The 14,090-nt window shown below is 51.4% G+C and overlaps 1 protein-coding gene across 1 annotated transcript; it reads left to right on the forward strand.

Annotated features, from left to right (window-relative positions):
- Positions 1-2,897: 2,897 nt before the first annotated feature.
- On the forward strand, positions 2,898-6,288 carry RPS14 (ribosomal protein S14). Its single transcript, XM_014886946.2, has 5 exons — positions 2,898-3,509; positions 4,677-4,827; positions 5,129-5,290; positions 5,474-5,550; positions 6,180-6,288. Exons 2-5 carry the CDS (start codon positions 4,679-4,681, stop codon positions 6,245-6,247), a joined length of 456 nt encoding a protein of 151 aa, XP_014742432.1. The 5' UTR covers positions 2,898-3,509; positions 4,677-4,678; the 3' UTR covers positions 6,248-6,288.
- Positions 6,289-14,090: the final 7,802 nt, after the last annotated feature.

The raw sequence follows: 14,090 nt of genomic DNA on the forward strand, positions 1-14,090 counted from the left end.
GTCTGGCATTTGTGAATACTTTAAAAAAAAAAAAGCAAAAACGATTCACTGGAAACAGAAAGCTGCTCAGAAAGGCACTGAGATTTATTAATACCAGCTCTGCCATTTTACATGAGTATCAGGTAGCTTTTTTTCTTGCCTGTCTTCTGTTTGCAAACACAAAGGAAACGAATTCCTTTCCTGCGTGCTTTAAGCTACAGGCTCTTCTTCAGCACATCTGTCAGAAAGCAGTTCAGTGGCTTTCCTCCGCATTGTTTCCAATTTATTAATCAACACTTCCAGCTCCCTACTGAGTTACAGCCACATTATGGTCCCCTTGAAGTCCATGGCAGCACTTCCACCAACTTCATTAGGACCAGAAACTCGCTCTTGAAGTCTCTGCCAATTCCTTAAGTGCTTTAACTTCAGCGTTGGAGATTTTTGTTTTAATCTTCTTACGCCTGTTCCTGACACATCGTTTTACATGTGTACCAACTGCCCTTCTTGAAACTAAAAATGCCCTTAAAAGCAAATGGAAAAGTTTGTTGATTTTTTTTTTAACCTGTGAATTGGTGCATTTGGGTCCCTGAATGGCTCTTTGCCATGGCTATTAGAGGAGAGATGCCATCTTGAGGAGTCTGTTAGACAGCCCCAACTGCAGACCCTGCTCCGTATCAGGCAGACTGCTGGGGTTCAGCCTGCTGCAGGGGGAATTTTGGCCTCTTCCAGTTCCAGTCTCTGTTTCAAGGCCACCAGTAAAGCCACTGGTCCATGGCTTGTGGGAACAAGTCACAACCATTCAAACAGTGATATTTGAGCACAAAAAATTCCTTCTTGTGGGAAGCCCAGAGCTGGGGCCTTCGCAGGTCAGGCCAGTCACTTCCCACTGACTCCTCTCAGCCTGAATCAGTTTACTCCAAGGCAAAGGCCGGCAGGATAAGATGTTAGGAGCAGAATTCCCATTTGCCTGGCTTTTTTGTTTAGTCACCGGCTGAGTTATGAAATCTGCCTGCAGCGTCACCGTGTCTGTGGGTTTCCCATGGGCTGGAGAGGCTATTACCAAGGAGCAGCTGGAATGTTAATTACCCATTAAGGAACTAAATCTGGGGGATTTCTCAAAGCAAATACACATCATCTCTGGCACTGACCCCACAGTGGCCTGAGCATCCATCCCAGCCAGGCTGGAGGACGCAATCCTTGTGGCCCCTGATGGGCGCCTCCCTTCTCATCCCAGCCAGAGAAGGCTCTCAGTACTATCCTGAGCAGTGGGACAGCCTGGCTAGAGCTGGCATTTGAGCCTTAGGAACATTTTGCAGGGCAGGCAGCTCCCTTGCAGACACATCAGAACTAGCACAATGCATAGTGAAAGGGAAGAATATGTCCCAGGGAGTGGAGAAAGTTCCATCCTGCTCAGAGTCTGAGGGACAAAGAGCAGTCTGTCTCCCAGCAACTTTGGGGCTGAGGGCAGCACAGGATTTTGAACCAGTGGGTTAATGCTTTTAGCAGCTCATATGATTATTTCAGCCTGCTGCCCATAAGTGGAGGCCTGTCCGTTTCCCTGCCTCTGGCTTGCATCTGTTCCAGGGGAATATCCAGAGGCTCATGCAGTCCTTCTGGAAAATTATCACAGGCAGCACTGCATGTGTGGCTCCATGGGGACAAACCCACCCTGCCTGGCTGACTGTGCACCCCTCACTGTTCCCAGGCTCCTCCTCAGACAGGGCACTCGTAGCACATGTCCTGACACAGGCTGACCTCTGCAGCACTCCCTGCTGCTGACTCTTTCTTTCCCCTTTCCTCCAAATCAGACCACAGCCGCTGTCACTGGAGCTCCTGGCTGGAATTACAGCAGCTCTGCCAGAGTGTATTTTAAAAGCTCCCCCCTTCAATATTCAAACGGGAAGATCGCTGATGCAGTGGCAAAACTATATCAAACACAGGAGCAAGTGAAGGTGTTCCATGGGGTCAAGATGGGGGTTACATCTGAGCACAGAGAGCTTTCCCAGAGAAAAATCCCAGCACGGGTGGAGGCATTGCAGGGGGACAGGGAGCCTGAAGGACCAAACCTCTTTTCCCTGATGGCAGCCTAGAGATTTGCATCCTGGAATGCTTGGCCAGAGAAAGGAAAAGGTATTATGGGAAATCTGGATAGGCAATATGGGCGAGTGGATGCTACCCTAAAAACACATAGCACCCCACAGCTGCAGAGGTGATGGACATGAGATGGGAGGCAGAAGTTTCTGATGGGCCAGCACCAAATACTATCAGTCAAGCAGAGGGGCTGGACCCTCCCTGCAGATGTTTCCGGGCCTTTGGACTATGCAGTCTCACTAGCAGTGCTGTCATAAGGAGCCTCCCTTGTCCAGCTGCTGCTTCTCCACCAGCCCAGCTCTGAGCACAGTTTTGGGTGCAGATCTGAAGGTCTGTTCCCATGCAGGGGCCCACGGGTGTTCCTGCTCTGTCACTCACACCCCAGGCCCATGTGGCTCAGAGCTCTCTGTTTCCTAGAGGCAGCTCAGCACGAGGTGAAGCAGCTGGAAGCAGAGTAGAATCATGCCCAGGAAGCATCTCATCAGCACTATAAACTCAGTTTCATTGTGCCTCTGTTCTGGAGGTTTTTGGTGTTTCCCATACTAACTCTCTTGAGCACTTTTTAAATCACTTGGAAACAGAAAATACTGCCTCACTGGACCACCTTTATGTAAAAATTTACAAACTGACATTCTCTTTGTCGAGGTGGAACAAAACTCCCCAATCACAGCTCAGGGACATGTTCCTATGGCATCGCTCACGGTTCACAGCTGCAGTCTCTGCTTCTCTCATCAGCTCCCAGAGCTCCTGAGAGAATCACCGTGACTGAAACCTCTCCCATCAGTTCCTTGACAAAAATAGGCCCCTTGCACATATCAAACCACCACATACATTCTCTTGTGGGTGGATTCCCAAACACCTCCTCGCAGTCAGGACTCCTGCCTGAGCTCGGGGTAGGGACAAGCAGCTGCCTGGAGACCCCCAGGGCCCCTCACCGCGCTCAGCCCCGCCAGCAGAGCGAGGGGGAAAGGCCTGCGCCCCAACCTGGCTCTAGCTGAGCCGAGGCAGAGCCGAGTGCAGAAGGGGGAAGCAGGATGCTTTCTGGAATTACACCCATTTCCCTCCGGTTGTTTTTTAAACCGGTTCGTTTCTAAAACTCTCCTGGCCGGCTCCGTCCGAAGCGCAAACACCCACCCACGCCCGCCGCCATCTTGAGGAGGGACCCGGAGGGAGGGCGCCGCCATCTTGGGAAGGTCGGGCCGGCGGGAGAATTGTGTGAAAGGAGAGGCGGCCGCGCCATCCTGGGGAGATCGGCCCGGCTTGGCCTCAGAGAGACGGTCACGATTTGGCCCGGCCCGGAGGGATCGGTTTGGGACACAGCCCTGCGCCTGCGGCAGCGGACACGCCACCTCCCACCATCCCTTCCGGGTGAAGCGGTGACCCCCGCCCCCTGACCCCACCGCTTCCTTTCCGCGGCAGCCGCCGGAGCAGACGGGCAGGTGAGTCCGGGCCGCGCCGCATCCGCCGCCATCCGCCCCCCCGCGCCTCGCCGCGGCCTCCGCGCCCGCCGCCTGCGCTCGCGGGACCGGGGCTGCGCGGGGCAGCGCGCTCGGCGCGGGGGAGGCGCACTCGGCGGAGCGGGGACATGGGCCGCGGGAGAGCCGCGGGCTGGAGTAGCGGAGCGCCCGGCTGGGGTGCTGGGCCCCGGGCCGGCCCTCCCCCGGACCCTGAGCGGTCGGGGCCGCGGTGAAACGCGGCGCGTTCGTCGCTCGGAGCTCCATGCCGGCGGTACAGCGTGTGCTACGTGTGCCGCGTCGGCCTCGCTGGGCTGGGGATGGCGCTGTCCGTGGAACCCGTGCGCCATAGATATGTTGAGAAGGAGTTCTGGTGCTATCGGAGTGGCTGCGCAGACACTGATGTAAATTGATGCTACAGTGCTCAGGGGTTTTGGTGGAGAGGGCATCGCCGAAGGTGAACGTGGGTTTTATTGGGGTTGGTTACCCCAGTGCAGCGGCCGGACATCTCCCTTGTGCAGGGCGCCGGCTGTAGCAGAAGTTTGGCAGGAGAGGGCAATAGGGAACCGTTTTTCTGTGCTTGGGAGTGGATGCACAGGATTCCCGGCCATTAAACCGAGCACAGCCGAGTGCTGCCTCTGCTATCTCCCGTCGCTGAGTGTGGGCTTCAGGGGCTGAAGACTTACCTGGGCTAATCCCAAGGATGTGGTTGGGAGACCAATAGCATGGAAGAACCCAAGGTGGTACTTAAAAGGTCTGCAGACTCGGGGCTTACTGACAGTACTAAGTCTACAGTAATTGTTTGGTTTGGTGTTTTCTTTCCATAAACCCACATAAACAAGGGGAAATGCTCAGCATTGCTGGTAATCAAAGAAAGGAGATCCCTTGTGTACTGCTGTAGTGGGGCCCGGTGACATCCGCTGCCATGAAGTGCAGCAGGAGGGACTCCACTAGACAGCTGTAGGTGATGACCTGTATGCCAGCATACAGCAAAGCTGGGAATCCTGTGGTTTATAAAAAATTTGCCTGTGTTTTGCCAGTGGTAACTCATTTTTCTTGCTTGGTAAAAGGTTGAAATAGCAGGAATTTAATGAAATCCTTTAACAATGCTGAGAAACTACCCACACTCATACGTCTTTTGTTGTTGTTCAGAAATGGCACCTCGTAAGGGCAAGGAGAAGAAGGAAGAGCAGGTCATCAGCTTGGGACCACAGGTTGCTGAAGGAGAGAATGTGTTTGGTGTCTGCCACATCTTTGCTTCCTTCAATGACACTTTCGTCCACGTGACCGATCTGTCTGGCAAGTGAGTATGGGACAGGCATCCCCTTGCTGCAGTACCCAGCTCTTTCAGGTGTGAAAGTAGAAACTGGGTTTGGCAAAAGGTTCCACCAGAATCCTTGAATTTCTGCTGAGCTTCATGCATGGTGTATATACATGAACTGGGTGGCTTGGTGAGCTCTTCTGATCAAGATGGTGTTCAGGGTACTGTGCAGCTTATTGATCTGGTAACATTGGAAATAATAGGTTCTGACTATACCCAGATTCTGGTTTGGGGGAAGAACAAGGAATGGCTTGCTTTTGAACATCACGTTTTCCTTCTGTAGGGAAACCATCTGCCGTGTGACCGGTGGGATGAAGGTGAAGGCAGACAGAGACGAGTCTTCTCCCTATGCGGCCATGTTGGCAGCTCAGGACGTTGCCCAGAGGTGCAAGGAGTTGGGCATCACCGCCCTGCACATCAAGCTGCGTGCGACTGGGGGCAACAGGTACAGCAGGAGGGCTGGGACACTGATGGGGCCATGGCTGTGGGGGCTGATGGTGAATGGATGTGGAACACCAGGAGAGTGGTTTGGCATGGGGAAAGTGTGACTTTCGTATTGCTGGCTGTTTGTAAACTGTGTTCAGCTTCTGGGTCATTAAAAGGGTTGTTGGTTCTGACTCTCTTCCAGGACCAAGACTCCTGGACCTGGTGCCCAGTCAGCGCTGAGAGCTCTGGCCCGCTCTGGAATGAAGATCGGCCGCATTGGTGAGTGAGGAAAAAAGGGATTATTTAGTGAAATGAGCTTTGTAGGCATCTGTGCTGCTTGATCTTAACTTTGGGATGTCCTTCGTGTGCTTAGATGGTACCAATGAAAAGATTTCATGTCAACAAATTCTTAAATTGACCAGATGGTGGTGAGAGCAGTACTCAGAACCCAGGTTTCTGTGTGCAGGACAAACCCCAGCTTGGAGTAGGATGCTGCTGCTCCTCTGATGTCACATGGCTGTTCAGTCACCTAAAAATACCTTGTTGGTCTTGGTGATTCAGTAACAATGGAGTTCTCCAGCTGTTGTAGGGAGAGTCCTGAATTTGTGGGGAAGTCACAAGATGCAGTGGTAGTGGTTGTGCTGAAAATTCTTCAACCGTCCTGCATTTCTTTTGAAATGCTGTGGCTGCTTGATTTAAGTGGGATCGGAGATGGGAATTTTTGCTTGCTAGGTCTTTAAGCCCTGAGTAACCAGCCTGTGGCAAGTTCTCAAATACCTTCACTCCATGGGGAGTTCCTTCTGCACACGTGTGGCTCCTGTGGTGTCCAAATGCTTAGGTGTTGGGTGATGGCTGTGCCCAGTGGGGGTACCTGTGGAAGATAACTGTTCTGGATTTTCTCCTGGCAGAGGATGTCACCCCCATCCCCTCCGACAGCACTCGCAGGAAGGGTGGTCGCCGTGGACGTCGTCTGTAACCGGTGCAGCACCTTCTGTTATTAAAGCTCTCTTAAACCTCTGTTTAGCTCTGTGTTTTCTTACTGGGGTGTGCTCAGAAGCCAAGGGGCTTCAGTTTAATTCCATCCACAGATGGAGCAGGGCCTTCTGGCTTGGAGGGGAACCAGGCTGGTTGATCCAAAGCCACAGGGGTCTTGGGCTTCATATAGCAAAAGCTGCTTTCAAAATGAGTCATGATCTTTTGCATCTCTTGGAAAAGAAAGCTGGGCTGGGAGCGAGCAACTGTTGCTGGGTTTTCTGCAAAATGTTGCTTAATGCATCACTTCCGCTTTCTGTGGAAAAAATCCTCTCTGCCTGGACATCTTTGTTCCGAAGCCAGCATTTCCCTTGGCACAGCCATAGTGTTTTATTTGTTATTTTATATGTGGCCATGGAAAATGTTAGAATAAACTTCCCTTACAGTCTTAAACGTGCACTATTTGCCGTTTAGATCACTGTTTTCTTGTACTTAAAGTGTTCGTTGAACTCTGTGTGGAGGTGTTGAAAACATGAAACCAGAAGCAGCTCAGCCAACGTGGAGCTGAAGGAGGAGGGGGCAGGAAAGAGGAGAGCAGAGAGTTACACTGTTACCAGCAGCTCCACTCTGGTTTTTTTATACACTTTGGATACAGTGAGAGCTGTTGCTGTTCTCCTTTGCCGGGCAGGACAGGGTTTTCCCCTGGTCAGCAGTGAGGACATTAAAAGGGGGCTCTAGGGAACCTGGGGAACAGAATCATGGTGAGTCTCTGAGGGCATGGCACGGCAGTTTGTGGAGGCAGGGTAAGCAGACAGGGTTGCAGGTTTCCTCCTGCTAGTGGGATTTTTAGTTTGTTGTGACTTTGTTGGTTGGTTTTGGGTTTTTTTTGTTAGTAATGGTTTTTACAGGATCAAAAGCTGTAGTTCGTAAAAGTGTATGTAGCCAAATAGAACCCTCCAAAAAGGATGCGTCTGTCCAGACCCCTTCCTGTGTGGAGCGTTTGAGCTTATCAATGGTACCAGGGGGCATTGCAGAAGAAGCCTGCCTGTGGTGTGAACAGATGAATGATCTTTAACTGGTGGCCAAGCTTAGGAAGGAAGTAGAAAGGCTAAGGAGTATTAGGGAAATAGAAAGGGAAATAGGTTGGTGGAGTTCTGCCCTTCCATCCTTGAGTGAGGCCCACCAGGAGTCAGAGGACTCCCATCCATCCCACTGTCAGGCAATAGGAGGACGCCTGGTGGATGAAGGGGAGGGACAATGGGTTCCCTATTTCGGGAGGTAATAAAAATTCCTCCCAATCCCCATCACCTACCCAGGTTCCACTTCAGAATAGGTATGAAGCCTTGGATCCAGAGGGTCAGCCGGATGACATAGAAGAAAATAATCTGCCTGGAAAGCCTCCCAATTACACTTCGTGTGTCAGATGGATCTCTACCTCTAACATCAAAAAGAAAAGAAGGGTAGTTGTAGTGGGTGACTCCCTTCTGAGGGGAGCAGAGGGCCCCATATGTTGACTGGACCCATCCCACAGGGAGGTGTGCTGCCTCCCTAGGGCCCAGGGACGGGATATCACTGAGACTTCCTGGGCTGATTCAGCCCTTTGATTATTACCTGCTGCTGATACTCCAGGCTGGCAGTGATGAGATTGAAAAGAGGAGCATCAGGGCAATTAAAAGGGACTTCAATGCACTGGGTCAAGTGGTTGATAGGCCAGGAGGGCAGGTAGTAGTGTTCTGCTCACTCCCTTTGCTGGGAGAGAAAAAAGTGAAAGGAATAGGAGAGGCCATGTTATCAACATGTGGCTCAAGGGTTGGTGCCATCAACAGAATTCTGAGTTCTTTGATCATGGGGCAACTTATGTGGCACCTGGCCTGCTGGAACTGGATGAGCTGCACCTCTCTGTCAAGGGCAGAAGGATTTTAGCTCGTGAACTGGTGAAACTGATTGAGAGGGCTTTAAACTAGGTTTGAAGGAGGAAAGGGGATGAAACTGCGCTGTCTGGAAGCAGGCCCAAGGGTGGTAGGCCTGAGTTAGGGGTGAAATCAGTAGCCCAACTGAGGTGCATGCATACCAATGCACACAGCATGGGTAAAAATGAGGAGCTGGAGGCTGTGGTGCAACAACAGAGCTATGATGTCACTATCACAGAAACACGGTGGGACTCACACAGCTGGAGCACTGCACTGGATGGCTACGAGCTCTTCAGAAGAGACAGGAAAGGTGGAAGAGGTGAAAGGGTGGCCCTTTATATTAAGAAGACTTTTGATGCCATGGGTATTGGAACTAGTGACAATGAAGTTGAATGCTTTTGGGTAAGAATTAAGGGGAATGCCAACAAGGCTGACATCCTACTGGGAGTCTCTTCTTGTCCACTCAATAAGGAAGAAGTGGACAATTTATTCTACAAGCAGCTGGAGAATGTTTCAGGACCACCAGCCCTTGTTCTTATAGGTGATTTTAACCTACCAGACATCTGCTGGGAACTTAATACAGCGGAAAAGGGGCAGTCCAGGAAGTTCTTAGAGTTTGTGTGGAGGACTGTTTGTTGTCACTCACAGCTGGTGAGCGAGCCCACCAGGGGAGGGACTATGTTAGACCTCTTGTTTGCAAATAGAGATGGGCTGGTGGGAGATGTGGTGGTTGGAGGCCGCCTGGGCCATGGTGATCATGAAATTACAGAGTTCTTGATATTTGGTGACATCAGGAGGAACATCAATAAGACTTTCCAATTGGACTTCAGAGGGCAGACTTTGGTCTATTTAGGAGACTTATTCAGAGAGTTCCTTGGGAAGCAGTCCTTAAAAATAGAGGAGTCAGGAAAGGTCGGTGTGCTTCAAAACAGAGATCTTGAGGGCACAGGGAACAGACTGTCCCTGTGTGCCAAAAGATGAATTGATGAGGCAAACATCCAGCCTGGATGGGCAAGGAGGTTTTGGAGGAACTTAGGAATAAAAAGAGAACGTATCATCTTTGGAAGGAGGGTCAGGTCTCTCAAGAAGTATTTGAGGGAGTTGTTAGGGCATGTAGGAAAACCAATTAAGGAAGACAAAGCTTAGTTTGATTGGCAACTTTTATAAAAGACAATAAAAATGTTTTTACAAATATATTAATGGCAAAAGAAAGGGTAAGATCAACCTTTGTCCTCTACTGGATGTGGGAGGGAACTTAGTAACTGCAGATGAGGAGAAGGCAGAAGTGCTTAATGCCTTCTTTGCCTTGGTCTTTAGTGGGAAGACAGCTTGTCCTCTGGACAACTGTCCTCCTGGGTTGGTAGATGGTGTCAGGGAGCAGAATGGTCCCCCTACTATTCAGGAGGAGGCAGTCAGAAAAGTGCTGAGCCACTTGGATATTCGTAAATCTATGGGACCAGATGGGATCCATCCCAGGGTGATGAAGGAGCTGGCAGATGAGCTTGCAAAGCTGTTCTCCATCGTTTACCAACAGTCCTGGCTCACTGGTGGGGTTCCAGATGACTGGAAGCTGGCCAATGTGACTCCCATTCACAAAAAGGGTAGGAAGGAAGATCCTGGTAATTATAGGCCAGTTAGCCTGACCTCAGTACGTGGTAAGGTAATGGAACAGTTTATACTGATGTCATCACACAGCACTTACAGGATGGCCAGGGTATCAGACCCAGCCAGCATGGGTTTAGGAGAGGTACGTTGTGTTTGACCAACCTGGTCTGCTTTTACAACCAGGTGACCCACCTGGTGGATGCAGGAAAGGCTGTGGATGTCTATTTAGACTTCAGCAAGGCCTTTTACACTGTCTCCTACAGCATCTTCCTGGAAAAGCTGCAGCCCATGACTTGGACAGGAGCACTCTTTGCTGGGTTAAGAACTGGCTGGATGGTTGGGCCCAGAGAGTGGTGGTGAACGGTGCTGCATCCAGCTGGGGGCCAGTCACCAGTGGTGTCCCTCAGGGCTCTGTGCTAGGTTCTGTTCAATATTTTTATTGATGACATGGATGAGGGTATTGAGTCTTTCATTAGTAAATTTGCAGATGACACTAAGCTGGGAATGTGTGTAAATCTGTTGGAAGGGAGGAGGGCTGTGCAGAGAGACCTGGAAGGGTTGGGTGGATGGGCAGAATACAGTGGGATGGAGTTTAATGAGTCCAAGTGCTGAATTCTGCACTTTGACCAGAATAACCCCCTGCAATGTTATAGGCTGGGGACGGTGTGGCTGGACAGTGCCCAGGCAGAAAGGGACCTGGGGGTACTGGTCAACAGCCAATTGAACGTGAGCCCTGTGTGCCCTGGTGGCCAAGAAGGCCAGCGGCATCCTGGCCTGGATCAGGAATAGTGTGGCCAGCAGGAGCAGGGGGGTCATTGTTCCCCTGTACCTGGCACTGGTGAGGCCACACCTTGAGTGCTGTGTCCAGTTCTGTGCCCTCAGTTCAGGGAGGAGGTTGAGACATTTGAGTGCGTCCAGAGGAGAGCAACAAGGCTGGTGAGGGGCTTGGAACACAAACCCTGTGAGGAATGGCTGAGGGAGCTGGGGTTGTTTAACCTGGGGAAAAGGAAAGTCAGAGGTGACCTTACCACTCTCTGCAACTTCCTGAAAGGTGGTTGTAGCCAGGTGGGGTTGGTCTCTTTCTCCAGGCAACAACTGACAGAATGAGAGGACACAGTCTTAATCTGTGCCAAGGGAAATACAGGTTGGATATTATGAAAAGGTTCTGTACAGAAAGAGTGCTCAAGTACTGGAATTGTCTGCCCGGGGAGGTGGTGGAGTCACCATCCCTGATATTTAAAAAAAGATTGGATGTGGCACTCGGTGCCATGGTTTAGTTGAGGAGTTAGGGCATGGGTTGAACTCAATGATCTTAAAGATCTCTTCCAACCTTGTGATTCTGTGTGTTCCGTGTGACTTACTCTGTCCCAGGGGACATCACGTTGGCTGCTTCATGAGGCACACATCTGGGGAGAGCTCTACAGCAAAAATCCAACACAACACCTTTGCTGTGTCAAAAATTCAACAGACTCTGCTCATCTCATGGCGCTGGGGGAGATGTTTCCACTCACTCCCTCTGCTGCCCACCCTGGTCCAGGCAGGTTCTGCCCTGCTGGTTTATAGAGCAGATGTAGAAAGGGGAAGTTATCTGCTCTATGTGAAGGTGGATTTACTCTGTTAACCCTTAATCCTTGGAAGCTGGAGCAGTGCAGGTGCACACAGGGCTGGCTGAGCTGAGTCACTTTACACCCACCCTGTGCCATATGCTGCCCTGGCAGTGCTGTGCCATGGGCAGGCTGGTGCCTGGGCTTGCTGCACAATTAAAGGCAAAAATTGCTTTGATTTCTCAGCAGACCTGGCGTCTTTGAAGCAGCTTCCTGTGTTTATGCATAACCCCAAAGAGGAAATGATGAATGAGGAAGAGAAACCAAAGCCCCAGCACAGGGCAGCTCCCTGGCCCATGTCCTGGGGCTTTCTGGAGGGAAAGGCCCTCCTGTCAGAGTCACTTGGATGTGTCTCCTGGCTCTTGAAAGTCCTTGGCCTGACCCAACTGTCTTGTCTTGAGTGATGCAGTGAGGAACTGAATCACCTGCACCCCCCTGTTGCTGTAGCTGGATGGTGGCTTCTGGGCTGCACGGGTGTGTTCACTGTGCCTGCCCACCCTGTGTCACCCTGGCAGGGATGTTCATCCTGTGGAGGGCATGGGGCTGTTTGGGGCTGTGCTCCATCCTCAGGCACAGTCAGTGGTCACTGGTGAGCCCTGTGGCTCAGCCTTTCCCCTCAGATTTGCCCAGGGCTGATTCTGTGCTGTTGAAGATGTCACCTCAGGGTCAGTGGGAAATGTGGGTCTGTTCCCCAAACCTTTGTTCAGGGTCTGGGGAGCCGAGAGCTGCAAGACGAGGCCCAGCTGGTGATGAATGGCTTCCTGTGAATGCCTTCTGGGTTATTCCACCTCAGTGCCTGAAATAGTTCTCTGCTGACCTGGTCCTCATCAGAGTCCTGAAATCACTCCTTGCTCCAGATAGCTTTTTTTTCCTAAAAAAAAAGACTTGTGAAGTTTTTGATAGGCAGCACCAAATACAAAGCCTTGGGGTAACAGGGTGGTGACAATTCATTGCCAGCCTCGGGCAATGGGAGAGTGAGGAGGGTCAGACAGGATGGAAGCTGCTCTCTGAAAGTGTCTGTGTCTTCCCTGGAAAATCAATTGGAGAACACATTGGGTGTCACAGCCCTGGGCAGAAAGTTGTGTGTGAAGCATTGAAGAGCTGACTGGGAATGTTTGTGTGTGGAGCAGGGGCTGACTTAGGGCTGACAGTGCTCCTCCAGGAGGCTCAAGGGGCTCAGCCTGCCTGGGAAAGGGGCTGTTCTCCACTCCCCGGTTATCACCCACGTTTATGGTTTGCAGAGCCAGCCCAGCTCCATGGAATCACTGGGGTTTCGTCTGTGAAGTTCCTGTTCAGACTTTCTCTGGTTCCGCTTATTGAGGCTAGTCACAGAATGCACCAGGAGCACGGCCTTGAGGCAGGGATTTTTGGGATCCTCCCAAAATGAGGAGCTGACTGGGGGCTGAGGCTGTGAGGAAAACCTGTGTGTCCCCCAATAGTCCCAGTGTCCATGAAGGGAGAGAAAAAATGCATGGAAGGATTTTGTGTTCTTTCCTTTTCCCCCTCTTTTTTCTTCCCCTTTTTACAAGTTCTCCTTCTTCCCTTTTCTCTCCATTTCCTCTCCCTTTTTATTTTCTTTTCAAACCCCTCTGATAGTTTCTAAATACAGCAATGTGTCTTGGTTTGAAAGACAGGTATTTGCTAAGGAAAGGCGAGAACCCCTTTCCTGAGATGCAGAGTGCAACCCCGTCCCTTCTAATTATTATAGTTTTAAATCAGTGGCTTTCAGGCAGAAGATATGCGGATAGGAATAACAGTTCTTTACTGATATCTAACAAGGCAAACAGCAGAAACAACAACAGCTATAAAAATTGACAGCAAAACAGAACAGTCTAACTCAGTTCCAGTCCCTTTTGGCCACAGGCCCTCTCTCCGTGCGCTCAGTTACCGGTGCTGTGGGCAGGGCAGGGCCCGTGTAGCTGAAGGGGCTGGGTGATGGCAGCGGCGGCCCAGGGCTGAGAGGGATGGAGGAGGGACTCCCCCCTCACGGTGTCGGTCGTGGTGCTCGGCAGAGTGCCCGGAGGTAGTAGGATGAGGCGGGAAAACAGCCGAGCGATGTCTGATGGCAGGGAACGCGGGGATGGCGGGGAGGATGCTAGATGGGAGCTCCAGCCGTCTTCCTTCCACTCCACCAGCGAGAGAGAGAATGAGAGCCAGAGAGCCCAGGCCCTTGTCCCACCTTTCCTTTTCCGGTCTCCCCCTATCTCCCACCCCCCTGAGAGAGAAAACTATTACTACTAAGGTGTAGCCACAAACACTTAGCATAACAATGGGAAAAATTCCACAGAAAGAAAAGGGAACAATTCAACCCCCAACACATTGTTACAGGCCTGGGGTAAGGCTGATGGGTACCCCTGGGCTGGTGCTATGTGAACCCCTGGGCACCCAGGCCTTTCTCAGCTGGGTTGCAGGGTTGGGACCATGCTCCAGGCACCAAAACCCTGTGTGGGGCTGCAGTTTCACAACTGGAAAGCAAGAGCATCGTGCCACCACATTTCCTCCAGGAACAGCATCTGCCAGGAGACCCTGCCCTACTCCCTGTAAGTGCTCTGAAATGAGCCCTTTGTCTGCTTCCCCACAGCCACCTGAGAGGCTCAGGACTGAATCAGGAAAAGAAATGGAGTCGCTGAAACAACATGTCCCTGCTCGCCCCAGTGGGTTTGCCAGATAACCAGTGGTGCCTGGTTAGGTAGGACTTTTGATTCCACATTTGCAGTTTCACTTTTGG

The sequence above is a fragment of the Sturnus vulgaris genome, chromosome 15, assembly GCF_052056855.1.
Source record: "Sturnus vulgaris isolate bStuVul1 chromosome 15, bStuVul1.hap1, whole genome shotgun sequence".
NCBI lineage: Eukaryota > Metazoa > Chordata > Aves > Passeriformes > Sturnidae > Sturnus > Sturnus vulgaris.